This window comes from Paralichthys olivaceus, chromosome 1, assembly GCF_024713975.1.
Source record: "Paralichthys olivaceus isolate ysfri-2021 chromosome 1, ASM2471397v2, whole genome shotgun sequence".
In the NCBI taxonomy this organism is placed as follows: domain Eukaryota; kingdom Metazoa; phylum Chordata; class Actinopteri; order Pleuronectiformes; family Paralichthyidae; genus Paralichthys; species Paralichthys olivaceus.
Window position 1 is genome coordinate 21,851,899 of NC_091093.1, and position 17,379 is coordinate 21,869,277.

The 17,379-nt window shown below is 42.2% G+C and overlaps 3 protein-coding genes across 7 annotated transcripts; all 3 read left to right on the forward strand.

Moving 5' to 3' along the window:
• The first annotated feature begins 236 nt into the window (after nt 1–236).
• Nucleotides 237–9,121, forward strand: ercc5 (excision repair cross-complementation group 5). 3 transcript variants are annotated; one of them, XM_069525288.1, is made up of 15 exons: nt 237–451; nt 985–1,160; nt 1,277–1,392; nt 1,525–1,644; nt 1,931–1,988; nt 2,264–2,407; nt 2,488–2,692; nt 2,823–3,752; nt 3,837–4,105; nt 4,609–4,728; nt 5,693–5,906; nt 6,274–6,418; nt 7,148–7,348; nt 7,431–7,515; nt 8,053–9,121. In XM_069525288.1, exons 1-15 carry the CDS (start codon nt 364–366, stop codon nt 8,578–8,580), a joined length of 3,399 nt encoding a protein of 1,132 aa, XP_069381389.1. In that variant the 5' UTR covers nt 237–363; the 3' UTR covers nt 8,581–9,121. The 3 variants fall into 3 exon arrangements, with proteins under 3 accessions (XP_069381389.1, XP_069381394.1, XP_069381399.1); XM_069525293.1 differs by having other exon boundaries at nt 247–451; nt 1,770–1,988; XM_069525298.1 differs by having other exon boundaries at nt 311–451; nt 975–1,160.
• Nucleotides 9,122–9,519: 398 nt separating this feature from the next.
• mettl21e (methyltransferase like 21e) lies at nt 9,520–12,017 on the forward strand. Of its 2 annotated transcripts, none has more exons than XM_020079822.2 (5): nt 9,520–9,721; nt 10,701–10,843; nt 10,922–11,039; nt 11,149–11,246; nt 11,495–12,017. In XM_020079822.2, exons 1-5 carry the CDS (start codon nt 9,673–9,675, stop codon nt 11,819–11,821), a joined length of 735 nt encoding a protein of 244 aa, XP_019935381.2. In that variant the 5' UTR covers nt 9,520–9,672; the 3' UTR covers nt 11,822–12,017. The 2 variants fall into 2 exon arrangements, with proteins under 2 accessions (XP_019935381.2, XP_019935382.2); XM_020079823.2 differs by having other exon boundaries at nt 10,704–10,843.
• A 2,462-nt stretch (nt 12,018–14,479) lies between these two features.
• LOC109625022 (protein-lysine methyltransferase METTL21C) lies at nt 14,480–17,375 on the forward strand. Of its 2 annotated transcripts, XM_069525329.1 has the most exons (6): nt 14,532–14,671; nt 14,973–15,075; nt 15,150–15,321; nt 15,729–15,853; nt 15,940–16,057; nt 16,171–16,733. In XM_069525329.1, exons 2-6 carry the CDS (start codon nt 15,061–15,063, stop codon nt 16,584–16,586), a joined length of 846 nt encoding a protein of 281 aa, XP_069381430.1. In that variant the 5' UTR covers nt 14,532–14,671; nt 14,973–15,060; the 3' UTR covers nt 16,587–16,733. The 2 variants fall into 2 exon arrangements, with proteins under 2 accessions (XP_019935585.2, XP_069381430.1); XM_020080026.2 differs by having other exon boundaries at nt 14,480–14,671; nt 14,973–15,321; nt 16,171–17,375.
• The last annotated feature ends 4 nt before the right edge of the window (nt 17,376–17,379 follow it).

The window sequence follows — 17,379 nt, forward strand, 5'->3', positions numbered from 1 at the left end:
TATAAGTACAAATTCATTATTTTAACGACGACAAGTCTATTTGATCGAAAACCCAGCCCAATATAAAACAACTGATTTGGAATCAGTCTTCTCTTCATTCTCATCACAGTCTACTGCCGGAAACCAAATGTCGAAACTGACCCTGGACCAGTGAGCGGATGCTGCCTGAAGCCGGTGGTGCAACCGCGGAACGTGACCCGACGCGAATAAGCCGGAACCTTTGAGTCTTGTGAATATTTGCTCTACGGACATAAATATTGTAACAACAAACGCCGTGAAGTTGATGAAAACCGTGAGATCGACTGAGTTCAGTTTGTTGATGTCAGAGTTTTGAAATCCACACAGTGTCGGGTGGCTGTCGTCATGGGGGTGCACGGACTGTGGAGGCTGCTGGAGAGCTCAGGGAAACCCGTCAACCCGGAGACCCTGGAGGGGAAGATCCTCGCTGTCGGTATCCTCACCTGCTGATGCATTCATTCAGTTTCAGCTACTGTTAACTATAAGAAACGTTTCATCCAATATCAATTAGTTCTTATTGATTTTCTGGTGTTGAGTTGGAGTCATTTGATCCCAGCTGCTTGAAAAAAAACATCAAATATTCTCTTTTAAAACGTGTATGTAAAATAAATACTTCACATAGTAGCTTTCACAGTAAGATCCCTACATGAGAACATTTAAAGGTTCAGTGTGTAGGATTTAGGTGAAAGGGATCTATTGGCAGGAGTTGAATATAAAATAACCTAGTGATGTTTTCACTGGTGTGTTTCATCTGAATTGTACAAAATGTTGTTTTCTTTACCCTCCATAATAAATGAAACCAAATAAACCTAAATCACTCTTTGCTCCATGACATAACGAGTAATATATTGATGATCCCTAAGTAACGTTACCACAGTTTGTTGTCTGTCCGTCAGATACAGTATATTGTTGTACCTAACTGTCTTCTGTTAAGACTTAGCATTCACCTTAATCAGACACCTCCAGACATTAGCATATGGCTGAACCAGGCCGTGAAGGGGGTGAGGGACCGAGACGGCAACAGCGTCCAGAACGCTCACCTCCTCACTCTGTTCCACCGCGTCTGTAAGCTGCTCTTCTTTCGCATCCGGCCGGTCTTTGTGTTTGACGGGGACGCACCGCTGCTGAAGAGGCAGACTCTGGTAGGTCCAGGGATTTCTGGAGAACTACACAAACATTCCATGTGGACATAAACAACAGTTTAGGCTCTTCCTGTTATTCCCACCTGTTCTTGTGTTTGACTGTGGTTCTCCTACAGGCTCTGAGGAGGCAGAGGAAGGAGGAGTTGACCCGAGAGTCCAAACAGACCAATGAGAAACTCCTCAAGACGTTCCTCAAGAGACAAGCTATCAAAGCTGCACTTGGAGACCGCAGGTGAGGGACAGTGACGTCCACAGGTGAAGTGCACAGGTGGAGGGATGGCAAAGAAAACACAACGTAATTCTCCAGTAATCTCAGTGGTTTCGTCTGAAGTAACCCTCTTCTGTGTTTCCCCCCCGGCTACAGTCAAGATCCTCTGCCCAGCCTCTCCAGTGTGAAGAGAAATGAGGTGGACGACATGTATGTTCTTCCAGCCCTGCCACCTGCAGAGGAGAAGGACGAAAGCGGATCAGAGGCCCGGCAAAGGTTACGATTCATGTGTTATTGTGGATAATGCGAGTTCAGTATCTGCTGAGTCAAACAGAAAAGAGACAAAACAAATGTATAAATATTGTAATTATTATTTTGATTTTTATATATTTCCATTTCAGGTTCCTTTTTAAAGACAGAGCTCACTGATGGAAATACTTAATCAAGTCGTCATTAACTGTGGAAAAAGATCAAAATGCATTGCATTATTCATTATTATTTATTGTACCTGTTATACTGGTACTTCATCCTTGTCATTTGTTTTTCTCTCCTTCCTGTGCAGTTCAGAAGAGGATGAAGATAAAGAGTGGGAGAAGAGTGACAGTTGTCACATGTATCAGGTAAGTTTATCACATTATACACAAGAACATCATGTTGTGTAGCAGTTTCATCAAATAATTATTGTTTAAATCATTTGTGTTTGAGCTGGAGGAAACAATATAATGTTGATGGTGAGAGAGAGAGATTTTTTATCATCTGGTATTTTTGTATTAATTGTATTTTTTTTTAATGTTAAAAAATCTTCATTAATCACACTGTCACTGTGTTTCTTGTTTTTCTTTACGTGAACACTCTGTATAATAGTTCAGATTTGAAGCTGCTCACTTTGTTTTAGGGCGAGCTGCATGGAGACCCCAACTCAGTGGACATCAACTCAGAGGAGTTTGCCAACCTGCCTCCTGAAATGAAACACGAGATCCTCAAAGACATGAAAGAGTTTTCCAAACGACGCCGCACCCTGTACCACCAACCTCCAGAGGTAACGTTCCTTCTCTGCTCAAACTCAGCCGCTCACCCGTCTACTCCTCTCAACACTGACGTCTCTTCACTCCTTCTCAGCGTTCAGGGGACTTTTCTCAGTACCAGTTGACCGGCCTGCTGCAGAGGAACAAGCTCAACCAGCGTCTGGAGGGTGTGGAGAAAGAGATGAGCGAGCGGGCAGCCGGCAGCGCTCCACAGCTCTGCCAAGAGGACGGGCAGAGTCACAGCGTGGAGTCACGTCGACTGGTTTCAGAAGACAATTCCCACTATATCCTCATTAAAGGTGAAGCAGATACGATGATGTGTGGACCAGAACTGTTTTTCAGTGTTTCAAGGGAAAGCGGTCATCAGGAAGGTTTTGTTTTCATTGCTGTTTGTCTGACTGATGTATTTAACACACTTCTCCTACTCAGGCTCCACAAAGAGTAAAACTGCCACCGAGAGCCAACCTGCCGCTGCACCCTGGTCTGGCAGCTCCCTGTCAGGCTGCAAAAGACGAGCAGCCGACAGACCTGAGCCCCTGTGGCGTCCTGTTTGTGAGGGAGAGGAGGAAAAGTCAAGTCCCTCCAAAGAAGACTCCAAACGCTCTGCATCAAAACCACCTCAGGGGGACACATCACCACCCTCTCCTCGTACACTCCAGGCGATCCAGTCCGCAATGAATGACAGCTCAGATGAGGAGAAGGTGGATAAGAAGGATGGCAGCGTGTCTCCACGTACTCAGCTGGCAATCCAGAGAGTTCTGGCTGAGGAGGAAGACGGTGGAGATGAACAGAGAAACGTATCCGTCAACCTGCAGACGAATATTCATCATTCTGTGCCACAAGTGGTGATCAACAGCTCAGAGGAAGAGACAGAACCTCTTGATGCAAAGTGTTTACAGAATGAAAAATCCAACTCTCAGGAGAACCCGACGGGCAGAAGTCCACATGTGAACGATAGCTTGTTAGTTAGTAGTTCTGAAGACGAGATGGAGGACGTGATTGCTCAGAGAAATAGAGCACTTCACCTCGCAGTGCTGCAAAAACCTCAGAGGAAAGAGCTGAGGTCCGAAGAAGAGATGAAGGACGGAGAGCTGACAGAGGATGTAATGACAGGAAGTGGAGGGCAGATAGAGAAACAAGTAGAGCTTGAGAGAACTGAGTCAGAGCACAGACTGATTACTAAGAAAGATGTTTTGGTTCAACCACATGTTGCCGCTGTTTCCAGTCAAAATGAATTATCCATCAATCTTTCTGCTCAGCGGTGTGAAAAACCTCTGAGCGAGACTGAAGTTCAGCCTGTTCTGTCAGAGCAGAGAAGAAACATGTCCACTGAGGGCGGCGAGGAGAGCGAGTCAGAAGGTAAGCATCAGAAGGATCACACTCGTTCATCGTTTCTTAGAAAAAGAGGATTTTTAACAAGTGCTGTGCTCTGTGTTTTCTCAGAGAGCTTCGTGGAGGTCTCAGAAGAGGAATCTAAAGAGGAGGATGAAGATGATTCGCTTGTGGAAATTCAAGAGATAGAGCGTCCGGCTGAAGTCCAGGAAGATGAGACCAAGAAGATAGAACCAGAGGAGGAACGTTCGACAGAGGCTCCAGCTGCTGTTCTGAAATCAGACGAGGACAAACAAGATGAAGAGGACGAGCTGAACGAGGGAAAAGACACAGAGTCAAGCTCAAATCCAGCCGTTAACGAATGGGAGCACTTGGATGTGGTTGGTATTTCTGTCAGATTCATAAACAGAAGATTCATCTGCAACCATCATGATAATCTGGAACCTTTTGTCAGCTTCTCAGATGTGAGAATTTGCTGCTTTTCTTTGTCTTATTTAATGATGAACTGAAATTAAAGTTGTTTGGACAAAACAGGGGATTTGAAGTCCTCATCCCAGGAGTTAGAAAATTATTTACTATTTTCTGACATTTTATTTTCCAACTATTTATTTCAGAAAATTGCCAGATTAAGTCATGGTTGAAATAATAGTCACTTGCAGTGTTAAATATTTGTCCAGATGTTCAAGACATTGATTTTAAAAAGATTTTAACTACCTACATGTTACATTACCTTAAATATATCTCAGACGGATGTTCTTTAGTTCCCTGTTATTTATCAGCTGATGTGTAGAAGCTGCTGCTGGATTTTTAGTGAAGTGTTTTCTGCGACTCAGCAGATTCATGTGTATGAGGCTGACGCAGATGTGTTTGTGTTGTGTTGCAGGATGAGCTGGAGGCTCTGGAGAGCTCTCTGCAGGTGGAGCAGAGCAGCCTGAGGGAGCAGAAACAGCAGCAGGAGAGGATGGCGAACACCGTCACCGGACAGATGCAGCTGGAGAGCCAGGTGAACCACAGACCAGATTCATTCTGATCAATACACGGACATATAAAGCTCTCATGGAGAAAATAGAATTATGTTTGTAAGACAAATTTGTACTTGTCATGAAAACATTCTGTCACTGCACGGAGATAAGATAACTCAGAGCAGGTGTAGGACCAACTGGGGGATACATTTCTTGGTAGTGCCTCTGCCAAACATTCCCAAAGCCTTCACGTATTACTTCACATACAGTTTTACCTCTGTGTGTGTGTGTGTGTGTGTGTCTCTCTGTGTCTCTGTGTGTGTAACTCACCAACACTCTTAAATGTCACAGTCAGTATTTCTCCATCATAAAATTACCACTAATATGAAACCTGATCTTTATCACTAATGATTGTTCTGGTGAGTTTTCACTGTTAAGCTGTTAAGAGTGCAGGAATTTCTCAGTTGACTTCAGGCGATGTAATCTTCAATGCCTGATGAGAGGAAAGGTTGTTTTTTTTTTTCAAAATGCTAAAAACCACCTGGAATTTGCTGCTGTAGATTTCCAAATCACAATCCAAGTTTTAAAATCATGGTAAGTAGTGTCCGTGTCATCTTGAAATGAGAAGAATGTTTAAAAGAATAGGCCTCACATGTCTCCGCCAAGGCCCAACTGTCCCCTTAAATTCAATCAAGCTACAATCGTAGATATCAGCTTCCTAAATGTGCCTGATCCCTGGATAATTCCCATGGAAATTGTCCAAAAAATTTAATGGGTTCTTTCTTGACGCATTTGTTTAATCTTTCCACCAAGTTTTGTCGAAATCCATTCATGTGTTTTGCATAAAATCAACATACACGGGTGAAAATGTAACCAATGATTGTGACTATAACCTCAAATCTATAGACAAACTTAAATCTTTGACTCGTCTCCTTTGATTAAGCGTTTTTTTAAATTTAAAAATTTTTTTTTTACAAGAAGTAACTGTTTCTTGTTTGAAACCAGGAGCTGCTGCGACTGTTTGGCGTGCCCTTCCTGGTGGCGCCGATGGAGGCCGAGGCTCAGTGCGCAGCACTCGATCGCGCCGAACAGACACACGGGACCATCACGGACGACTCTGATGTGTGGCTTTTCGGAGGGCGCCAAGTATACAAAAACTTCTTCAGCCAGAACAAATACGTGGAACACTACCAGTGCAGTGATCTGCAGAACCAACTGGGTCAGTGCTCGCCATCAATCGCCAACAATTTCCTATTTTCCTTTTTACTGTGTTGCCACTAAATTGTGTTGATTATTTTTGAACTTTTGTTCATGGAGTATCATGGAGAAACAATGGTTCAAAAAAAATCAATCATATGAGATCATTGAGCTCTTCTTGTGGCCTGCTGAAATGAGAGAGTAAGGTGTTGAAACGGCGTCAGGAAAACTTCACTGCAGGAATCTGATAAGCTCATATTGGACATATCAGGGACCGGTGTTAATGCTGGTGCTGACTGATGAGGCTGTCAACAGATTGAGCACAGAATGCACACGGCTCGCTCTCCTCCTCACTCTCTCTCCATCCGTGCTCTCTCCTTCCCTCTCAGGTCTGGACCGGACCAAGCTGATAAATCTAGCGTACCTGCTTGGAAGTGACTACACAGAGGGCGTGCCAGGGGTCGGGTATGTGACCGGCATGGAGATTCTGAACGAGTTTCCAGGACCGGGGTTGGAGCCGCTAACACAGTTCAGGTGTGTTATGTAGAGGTCAGAGGATTAATAAACATCACAGATCGTATATTTTAACTGAATGAGCGTGTGGTCTCTACCACAAATACTTGAACTTGACTTGTACTCAACAATTAATTTGGTCGTCAAAGGTTAATGTCGCCTCTCAAAACAAATGTTTGGCCTTAACAAGTGCGAAGCAGTAATTCAAGTTCTAACTAAATGTTTCTACTTGTTAATTTCACCGTTTATAATCTAAGTGTTTGAGAAATATTAATATGATAAACTGTACTGTAGTTGTAACTCATACAGTTGCATTAATGTTTTTATAGAAGTTTCAATTATTAACTAGTATTGTGCATGAATATATTCTTAATCTATTGCATAAAATTTCTTACATCTGCTTACAATTACGTTAGAGTGTATGATAACATGTGTAACCTGATAATGAATAGAGGGACTTAAAGTGTTTCCAAACTTGTAAGTCTTTCATATTTAATCCCTCCAGTCTCTTCATACTGTCTTTCAAATACAGGCAAATATGATAAATAAACTTCTTCTTAAAGCTTATGTATTCATTATTTGATAGCATCAATAAGTTCCAGTTCCTCCTGTGACTTTACATTTATAGTAAATGTGTTCAATCCTAAAACGTGTGTTGGACTTGTACAATAACTAGATTTAATGAAGTATTGCTCTTTCTAATGTTGACGTCTTATCTGAATTTATCTGGTTATTGTTTCCTCCCTCTAGTCAGTGGTGGTCAGAGGTTCAGGAGAAAAAACGTCTGGTGGCTGATCCTCGGGACACAAAGGTGAAGAAGAAATTGAGGGATCTAAAACTGCAGCCTGGGTTCCCAAACCCGGCGGTGGCTCAGGCTTATCTGCAGCCTGCTGTGGACCAGTCAGACAGCTCCTTCAGCTGGGGACGCCCACAGCTCGACGTGATTAAAGAATATCCTTTTCCCTCTATGTGAGCGTTTGAGCCTTTTGTGTGTGCATGTTATTCAATGAATTTTCCTGAACCGACAGTTCACGTTCTGTCTGAATCGTTTTGGTTGGAGCAGTCGGAAAACTGAGGAGACACTTCAGCCTGTGATCAAGCAGCTCAACATGCAGCAGGTAGCTGAGAAATCTCACTGAGGCAAATGGTGAAACTATCATTTGCCTCTTTGAGCCTTTTGCACAATGTTTCTCAAGACACAGTTCCATGCATTGTTAAGAACTTATTTAGTCTCAGTGTCTTCTGTGTCTTCGTGTGATCCCAGACTGACACCATGATGTGTGGATCGGGGCTCTGTGGGGGCAACACCCTCAGTTCACTGGGACCTCTTCTTCTTAATGTCCCAGAAAATAGTATTTTTGTGGTCATTGTTAAAATTAACGGTTGGACTAGTGACATAAATGTAATGTAGCAGTTGAACTATTTACTGAAAGTATCTAATGGTCAATCCACTAATTAGTTTGTTAAGAGTAAGAATAAACAGCTGGAACAGTTGTGGAATGTGTTAGCAGTTGAAATATAATGGATAAATAGTTAAATAACTAGTTTTTAGTATGAATAAAGTTAGTTAGTTTAGCAAAAGCTAAATGATAAGTTGTGGATAATGGTTTTAATCTTTTAATCCTTAATCCTTATCTCTCGCTGTTTGTGTTCAGACTCAGCTGCGGATCGACTCTTTCTTCCGCATGGAGCAACATGAAAAACAAACGATCCGCAGCCAGAGACTCCGCCGAGCGGTCACCTGCATGAAGAGGAAGGAGAGGGGGGAAGGAGAAGAGGACAGTGAGGAGGAGATGCCTTCCCCAATCAAATCTAAGAGAGGGAAGGAAGCAAGCAAGGATTCAAAGAAAGGAGGAGAGAAGGAAACAGAGAGAGCGGTGGCAGGAGGAGGGTTTGTGGGGTCAGAAGTAACTGATGAATCTCCTCATACCTCTCTGAAGGACGTGAGCAGCATCAACCACGAGTCCATCTCGGTAAAGTCTGTCTCTCAGGCTTCTAAGACTCCACCTCGGAAGGTCAGGAGCAGCAGCAGCAGCAGCTCTGGCGATGACAGCGATGGTGGTGTCGAAGTCGCTATGGTTACCGCCCGATCTGTCTTTGAAGGAAGCGCACGAGGCCGCAAAGCGAAAAACACAAGAGGGAGAGGGAGGGGAAGAGGAAAGAAAATGGGAGGAAAAAACTGAACTTAATATGAACTAGAACAGCACTCAGTGAGCGCATACCTCCACCAAGGCCCAGCAGTCCCTTTATGAAACCACATTTAAATACAATAGATCCAGATTTTTGATTGGATCTGCACCAAATTGAACAGACTCATAACTATCAGCCAAGGTTTATGAATTATTCTCTGAGAAATCAATGTTGAAAAACACCAGAACTCATTCTTGGATCTGCCACCTGAGCCAGATCTGCACCAATATAATGAATTCTTTCCTGACCACATCTTTCAAATGAATGTTATAATCTGTCATGTAGTTTTTGCATAATCTTGCCAATGTACAAACAAAAAAACAAACAAATGCAGACGAAGAGCAAACCTCCGTGTTGATGCCTGTGATGTTGTATGAATTCATTTTTGTCTATATCAAAGAAAATGTCTTTTCTTACTCTGTGACTTAAAATATTTTCTTACGTGTTTAGATGTAGCTCTGCTAGAAGAAGACAATATTTTGTGAATTTATTAAAAGCAGAATGCTTTTGAAGTAAAAATATTTCCACAGTGGATTCTAGTTTGACTCAAACTCGTCATTCGTTGTGTCTGCCACACATCCCTCACATTTATTTCAGGGTGTATTTCAGCCAACTTGTACTTCTGTGTACACCCATACACACTCCGCCTGCGACACACACACATATAAACTTCTGCATATAAAAAATTCAGGTATTTTTTGCATTAATTGTATTTTAACTTTGGTTTTCTTTCTCTTTTAAGTTTCATTATGTCGGTCTTTAATCACATTACCCCTCCTCCTCCCTGCGAGGCTCCAGCTCAGCAGCCTGGGGGAGCAGGTGCTGCTGTCAGTCACTTTTACAGCTTCGGCGAAGGGTTTGAGCCAGAGAGCGCTAGCAATGTGGGGAGCTTGGACAAGAAGTTAGGAAACACTGTATTTATGTGTAACTTAAAACCATAGAGGGTGATGGTTGAGGGCCTGCTATAGATCTGGATCCAGTTTGACTTAAATCCAACGGGTTAGGGTTTGAGACTTAAAAGAGAGAAACAACTCTTGGCCTAGATTTTTTTTTTTTTCTGCCCTCCTGATTGGACTTCTTCAGACATGGAGACTCAACAGTCTACGACAATGGAGGACTCCGAGACTAAAGAGGGTGAGAAATTGGATTCATGCACAGATTAAAACAAAATTATGTCTTTTTTTTATTTCAGAGGCATTCATTACTAAACGACTGTCTGTGAAAGATGTTAACAGATATTTATACAACACAACAGCTTTAAAGTGAGAAGACCCCAACCTCAGTCATCTCCTGCATTGTCACTCTGTGGGCTGCCCTGACCTTCTCTCTAAACCTGTCATACATAACTGGAGCTGTGTGTCATACACCCTGATAGCTCATAGCTGGAGTCTGACACTCTGGCATAATATTACAGAGCAACACAACTGGATCAGTGTTGGCATCATGAGCCTCAATGTGATTCATTTATAGAGCGGATGATTAAGAGTTACCTGTAATGTGATACGAAAACAACAACTACAAAAACTTGTGTTTGGGTTCTGATCAGAATCAGAAATACTTTATTAATCAATTCAAACTGAAGACAATCAACATTGAAGATCCAGCCCTCAATCGAAGGGAACTCGGAGCCTCAGCCATTTATGACATATTACCTTTTTTCATGCAGACAGAAGAAAAGTCCTAAGGTCATCTTTGGAGTTTATGTGTTGGGGGATGTTGTATATGTATTTCTGCCTGATGCAGTCCTTTATTGTCATTTTGATGCACTAGCGATTCAGGCTGCAACGATTATAAATCACAAAATCATACAAAAATACACTGTGGAGCCTACTGGGAAGTTATGGTGAATATGACAACTCAGAATTAATTTATTTAGGGAGTATGTACAGTTTATTACACTCTATTTTGAGTTATTTTAATTCTTCGTTCCAGTTTTATTGCTACTTTGCTCTATGTGCAATGCTCTTGACATGCTGCTGACACAATCATTTCCCAATTTAGGATCAATAAAGTAAATATCTATCCGTCTAGAAGTACTTGTGCAGCTTGTGTTTCTAAAATTTGGTTTTAGATAAGCTCCGTATAAAAATTTATTGTTTTTACCCTGTGGAAGGAGAGCTGGCCAAAACCATAATGGCTCGGCATTTCCTCCCCTCTCTCATTGGCCCGGAGGCCTGGGAAGGATACGTCTTCTCTGATCTGAAGATCCGCATCAAAGAGTCCACTGACCTCTACGGAGCCGTCCTCTGGCCCTCGGTACGTACAGTATGTCCCAATATTTAACTACCGTGAATTCTAAGCCATGCCAGATATAAACTTGTTTCTTCCAACCAGGCAATGGTGCTGTGTCATTTCTTAGAGACCAACCAAGAAAAATACAACCTGACAGACAAAAATGTGATTGAACTGGGTGCAGGGACCGGACTCGTCACCATCGTGTCCAGCCTGTTAGGTGCAGAATTAAAAACGATCCAGTGACCATATTTATCCCTTCAACGTTTCAATGTTATGTCTCTGTATTGTTTCCTTTAAGGCAGAGCTGCATTGTGTTTCTTCTTCAGGTGCTAAGGTGACGTCCACAGACCTGCCAGACGTGTTGGGGAACCTCCAGTATAACGTTCAGCATAATACGAAGGGCCGGTGTAAATACGTCCCCCTGGTGGGTTCCTATTATCATGTTTGATATTTTGAGGTACTTATTATTATAATTAAACCATCACCAGCAATATATTCTGCATTGTGTTTGGTTTTTGTTGTTTTTCTTGGTATATGTTTGGGACAGGGACCACATGTAAATCTAAAGCCAAATGGATGGTGTGGACTTTTCCTTTAAAATACAAACTATTAGAATTGTGAATAGAATATACTGGTGTATTACTGAGCCAATCAACCCTAAATCTTCTCCAGGTCACTGAGCTCTTCTGGGGTCAGGAGGTGGAGAAGCGTTTCCCGCGCGCCACACATTGCTTTGACTACATCCTGGCGGCCGATGTGGTGTACTCCCATCCGTACCTGGAGGAGCTGATGGACACCTTCGACCACCTGTGCCAGGAAAACACACAGATCCTCTGGGCTATGCGTTTCCGCCTGGACCCAGAGAACAGCTTTGTGGATCGCTTCCAGCAGCGCTTCCACCTGGAGGAGCTGTACGACCTCCCGAGCCTGAGCATCAAACTGTTCAGGGCCTGGAGGAAGGACACGAGAACCAAAGACAGAGGAGAAGCTGCTGTCTGAACAGAGAAAACAGAGAAGTCCATACTGTGTTTTTTAATTTGCACTCGTGTTTTTATGGATCTTGAATAAATGTCTTAATGTTTTTACTTCATGCTGCTCATACTTTGACATACTATTATGAGATATCAAGATGCGATCCATGTTTTTACAGTGTATTTTATTATATATCCACATTAAAATGTTGCTAAACTGGAAATTCTGTATGTCTGGATACACTCAAGGCTTTTTCATATGGAAAATGATTTGCTGTCAGGCCCAGAAACACTCAACTCTTGTGGTTCACTTTCACCTCATGGCTTCATTTTCTGCAATAATGCTCTGTTGACTACCTGCTCCGCACCAACAGGCGGAGAAACACAGTGAAGCACCTGAATAGGCAGATTCCTAGAGGAGCTGGTGGAGACCAAAAACAGGGATTCAAGAGAGTGAATACTGAATTTAAAAGTTCGATCAATCAATTCAGATCCATTGCACCAGTGTGACCGAAAAATAAATTGGTTATTTGTTTTTACGTAACTTCATCTGACATTTGACAAGAATGAGACATTTTGTTGTTGTATTTACCAAAAAACAGTTTGACTTGATGAACTCTAATTATGCTATGACTTACATTTAACTAGATAAAACTTCACATTCATTTGTTGTTGAACCCAAAGTTCAGTAGCAAAACAAAAAGTCTTTAATAAATGTACCAACAAGAGAAAAAGTCCAAAAAACAGAAAAACACTGGAAATTAAAAAAAGATAGATACAAGGCTAAACTGTAACAACATAGAAAACATTAGGAACAAGAAGACACTGGAAACAAGACAGTGACAAACCAACGATGACAAAGGGAAGCACCGAGACTAATATACACAAGGGAGGCAGGATTAATTGAACACAGGTGAAACACATGAGGAACAGGTACAGACAATCACAGGGGCGGGAAACAGGACAAAGACAGGAAGTTAAGTTCCACAGGAAACCAATAACACACAGAACAGAACACCATCTTCCTTACAAATATTATTCAGCAAATCCATCAAATTTAGTAAATGCATAATTCCCCTCTAGACATAAAGACATTTGGTAAAAGGGTTTTATCAATGTTATGGTTTTTTATACTAATTTGGTTGACAACTCCAGCAAAATACTTTTAAGGAGATCAAATTAAAGATTATTTCTATTTAGGAGAGTGACTGTTGCTTCAGTGATATCAACACATCACACACAATCTTTTTTATGCTTTGGAAACTCACCAGTTTTGTATGTTTCTCTTGGTAAGAGTGAACTAAATTAGAGCCACGAGCTATTATTACTATGTGACCTGGTAAATCTGATACTCTACCAGATCCAGGTCATTTTCTACCCTGTAACCCATCGTCTTTTTATTGACGTGATGTGTTGTTTGGCTGCAGAAGTAGAGGAGTGGTGGAGAGCTGGATTACAGAGGAACAGAGAGATTATTAAAGCTGGCAGAGAAGCGCTGTGTACGATGGTCAAAACAAACAAACACACGGCAGCTGAAAATGGTTTCAGTTCACTTCATCACTTCACAAACATCCTTTCACAGGAAGGCAGAGCTAAGATGACGCTGAAAAACTGGATGGAGTTTGGGATTTGAACGGATTTAGTTTGATGATACCTGAAACTTAAAGTAGGACGATGCTTCATGGTCAAACACCGTTAAAATGGAACCAAGTTTAGGTCTGATTGAGGTGTGGATTAAAGGTACAGTGTGTAGAATTTTGTGATATCTAGTGTTGAAATTGCATGTTGCAGCTGGACACCCCTCACCTCACCCTCTCCTTCCAAACATGAAAAAGAAACTGTGGTAGACTTCAGTTGTCATAAAAACTCAAAAGGTGTTTAGTTTGTCCAGTCTGGACTAATGTAAAAAACATGGCGGCCTCCGTAGAGAGAGTCCCCTCGATGTAAATATAAAAGTATTTAAATATAAAGGGCCTTTTCTGGGGATGAAACGAACTAGTGAAAACATCATGAGGATTGTTCTACATGAAATAGTTTCCTTTCACCTAAATGTTACACACTTGACCTTTAAAGGAGCCCCCTTCTTTTGCTCGGTGGGGTGGGGCTGGAGGGGGTTGATGCATCTGCAGCATGCCAGTCTGATCCTGTTACCTGCTGCGTCTGCTGAAGCAATTCAGGCCATTGCAGGAAAAGCGAGCAACGTTTTATTTTTAAATAGACTCGCTGCATTTGAGACCCGCAGTAGAAGTGACATCAACCTAATAGATATTAAAATGAGTTGATGAAGCTTTTGGGGCACTTTGTCAAGATGCGTTCAAGCTTAGCACAAATCATGTCTTGGCCTGTTTTTCAGCAGGCTTTATATCCTGTGTGGGGTGATGCATTTTCAGATGGAACGTGCAATATCTGGACTGACTGACCCCCAACCGTGTCCAGATCTGAGTTATTTGGTGACTAAAGACAGAAATTATTAAGTAGAGCTTCTTTGAAAAGCCACATTTTACATGTTCCTTTATATTAAATCCATTCAAGTGATGAGTTTACAGACTGTGGACATTTCCTGAATGCACCAGCAGAGACGTCCACAAGCAACACTGGCAGCAAAGATCTATAACTGTTGATGTGACATGCCTCCCCCTCTGAATCATCTTTGTGTTGTGTGTGTGTGTGTGTGTGTGTGAGCAGGCTTTTGAATCTACGTGCTCTCGTGTCCTGTCTGTGTTGATTTCTCAGGAGCACGGCTCTAAAAATACCCTCGTGCCCTTGTGGTGATGATGGGTGTGTCCTGCAGGATGCTGAGTCTTTATAACCGCGCAGTCAGACGTCTCCAGATGCAGTCACTTTTCTCCTGAGAGTTTACATCGGAGAGCAGCAGCAGGTAGGTCATCAAAAGTCAAAGGTCATCTGATCATGAGGTTTTCACTGTATTTGCAAAGGTTATGGGGAAACTATTGTGCTGAGGAGTTTGGGTTATGTTAAGGTTTGTTAAAGTGGGTTTTCTCTGACTAAAAATCAGTTTAAAAAATGTTTTTCATTTTATTTTACTCAATTTGAGGTTTAAGAGAAATCGCAGAGACAACCGTAGGAGAGTAAAAACATTGTTGCCTTAGAAATGTGTGAGGTTTATCTCAAATGCATTTGATGCATTCTTGAATTTTTGTGTATATCTTTGTCCACAGTTCAGAACATTCTACATGGATGCTTTATCCACATATTTTGTGGAGGAGACCTTTTGCATGAGAGGCAGAGACGAGGAAGAGGAAGACGATGAAGAGGAGGAAGGTAGAGATGATGAACATGAGGAAACGTGTAAGATGAACCACTCTGGGTTAGACTTTTTGATTCAAACTCTACAGGAAAGTAATAATGATGTGACAGAGTCTGAGATAAGAGATGATGATGAAGAAGAAAATGAGGATGAATGTGATGAAGAGACGGAGAAGATCATGGTCGTCATAGACGAGAAGGACAAACCTAAGGATGGTGATTCAAACTGCAGCAGCACAGCCAGTGAAGAGGACATTTCAGGTGAGTTTACACGTTCTCCCCATGTCAGGGTAAGGTTTCTCTATCCCACAGTTCCTAAAACATGCAGCTTCTTTAAATTAGGTGTGAATGTCTCAGAATGTTGGCCCTGAAAAACTTTAGCGACCCGTTCAGGGTGGATAGCTCCCTGTCTATGTTAATGACAGTGATAAGAAGGTCCAGGATCTGCCCCCTGATCCAAAGCCATACCAGAATTCTTCCAGGGTTCTTCCAGGACTCACACAGCATCTTTCCACCAAAATCCGTGTTAATCTGTATCGTCTTTTATGTGTAATCCTGAAAACTAGCCAACAAATACAGATGAAAAAACCACCTTCTCTGCTGACTCATCATCTTTGTTTTCTCATCAGTGTCAATTCACTGTGAATTTACATTTCTGTCATTTGAAGCTCCAGCTCCAGCCTGGACTCCCAGAATCATTTTCAGCCTTGATAAAGACATATACCACTACGCAGGGCAGGACATCGTCATTTATGAATCCATAGACTCCTTCGGAGCAGTCATGTGGCCGGCAGTAAGTAACTTGTACACGTGCTAAAGGTTTTTTTACATGTCACCTCAGCAGCATGATTCATTCCTGCTGGTTTGATTTTGGTGCAGGCGTTGGCTCTGTGCTCCTTCCTGGACAACAACAGGGTGGAGGTGAACCTGCAGGGGAAGGGGGTGCTGGAGCTGGGAGCAGGAACAGGACTGGTCACCATTGTGGCCACACTGCTAGGTGAGCTGTCATCACGACAAACAAACACACAAGTCAAGGAATGTCAAAGAAAGCCATCCTTCTTTGTTACTATGGTGACGACAGTGACACGTGCCATGTTTCTGCATGCTCAGGAGCTGCAGTCACAGCCACAGACTTACCCGATGTGTTGAGTAACCTCAGGGCCAATGTGATGAGGAACACCAGGGGGCGTTGCAGACACCTGCCCCAGGTGGCGGTTCTATCCTGGGGCTACGACCTCGAGCAAACCTACCCTTCATCCCTCTACAGGTACGACTATGTGCTGGCAGCTGATGTGGTCTACCACCACAACTTCTTAGCCGAGCTCCTGGCCACCATGAAGCATTTCTGTCAACCCGGGACGAGGTTGATCTGGGCCAACAGGGTCAGGATGGAGTCTGATCTGACTTTCACTGAGAACTTTAAAAAGGCTTTTCACACAAGTTTACTGGCGGAGGACGGAGAAATTAAAATCTTCATGGCGACGTGCAAAGAGGGAGACATAGAAGAGGAAGGGTTGGATCACTGAGCTGGCTCACTTGGATACAGGCCTGTGGGCCCTAAGGTTACGGGGCCCTTACATCACAGTGATTGTGTTTAACGTTTCTAGTCGGCCACACTGGAGCTATTACCTCTGAGTTGATATCTTCTTAATTCCTTTAGAAAAAGTTTAAAAAGTCACTAAGATCACATTCATAAATAGCAATCACGCATTTTGCATGCACTACATGAGGTAATAAAGGCAAAATATGAGTTTTTAATTTTATGCACTTTGCTTTTTTAATGAATTTTTTGCTACGTTGCAGTAATGTGATCCAGGTCTGTTGAGATATTATCCTGAGAGAGACACATCTGTGCCACATGAGTTGAGAATGGTCATGAGAATCAATGATCTCACTGTAGATCAGACACCGACCATTTGATAATCAATTCACAATTTCAGTCATTTTGAAACACAAATGCCAAACCAGCCTCTCAGATGTGAGTTGATTTTTGTGAAGTTGAATATAGATCAATTATCTTTAGACAGTTTTAGTAGTATAGTGAATATTTTTATAGTGGCTAATATGTTTAGTGGCTAATTGTTGCCCTATGACAGTTTGTCTGCATCACTACTGAAATGCCCTCATTCGGTTTATTGTTTACATTTTATTGTTTAATACAGTGATAGAACGTTTCAGAAAATGTTTTTGTGTGGTACTTTATCTTCCCCTCTCTATAAACTCGTGTATAATGAATTTTTTCAAGTTGACATTGATATGAGGTGGAGCCCACGGCTAGATATCTCATTTGCTGTAAATAAATGTGTAAGAGACGACCAC

What these genes read in the sequence shown, in the direction of transcription:
- ercc5 (XM_069525288.1), top strand. Translation starts at nt 364, where the DNA reads ATGGGGGTGCACGGACTGTGGAGGCTGCTGGAGAGCTCAGGGAAACCC. An exon ending in TGCTGAAGAGGCAGACTCTG is followed by an intron (nt 1,161 to 1,276) that starts GTAGGTCCAGGG and finishes GTTCTCCTACAG; the next exon opens with GCTCTGAGGAGGCAGAGGAA. An exon ending in AGCAGCTCAACATGCAGCAG is followed by an intron (nt 7,516 to 8,052) that starts GTAGCTGAGAAA and finishes GTTTGTGTTCAG; the next exon opens with ACTCAGCTGCGGATCGACTC.
- mettl21e (XM_020079822.2), top strand. Translation starts at nt 9,673, where the DNA reads ATGGAGACTCAACAGTCTACGACAATGGAGGACTCCGAGACTAAAGAG. An exon ending in GGACTCCGAGACTAAAGAGG is followed by an intron (nt 9,722 to 10,700) that starts GTGAGAAATTGG and finishes ACCCTGTGGAAG; the next exon opens with GAGAGCTGGCCAAAACCATA. An exon ending in GAGCCGTCCTCTGGCCCTCG is followed by an intron (nt 10,844 to 10,921) that starts GTACGTACAGTA and finishes TCTTCCAACCAG; the next exon opens with GCAATGGTGCTGTGTCATTT.
- LOC109625022 (XM_020080026.2), top strand. Translation starts at nt 14,988, where the DNA reads ATGGATGCTTTATCCACATATTTTGTGGAGGAGACCTTTTGCATGAGA. An exon ending in CAGTGAAGAGGACATTTCAG is followed by an intron (nt 15,322 to 15,728) that starts GTGAGTTTACAC and finishes TGTCATTTGAAG; the next exon opens with CTCCAGCTCCAGCCTGGACT. An exon ending in GAGCAGTCATGTGGCCGGCA is followed by an intron (nt 15,854 to 15,939) that starts GTAAGTAACTTG and finishes ATTTTGGTGCAG; the next exon opens with GCGTTGGCTCTGTGCTCCTT.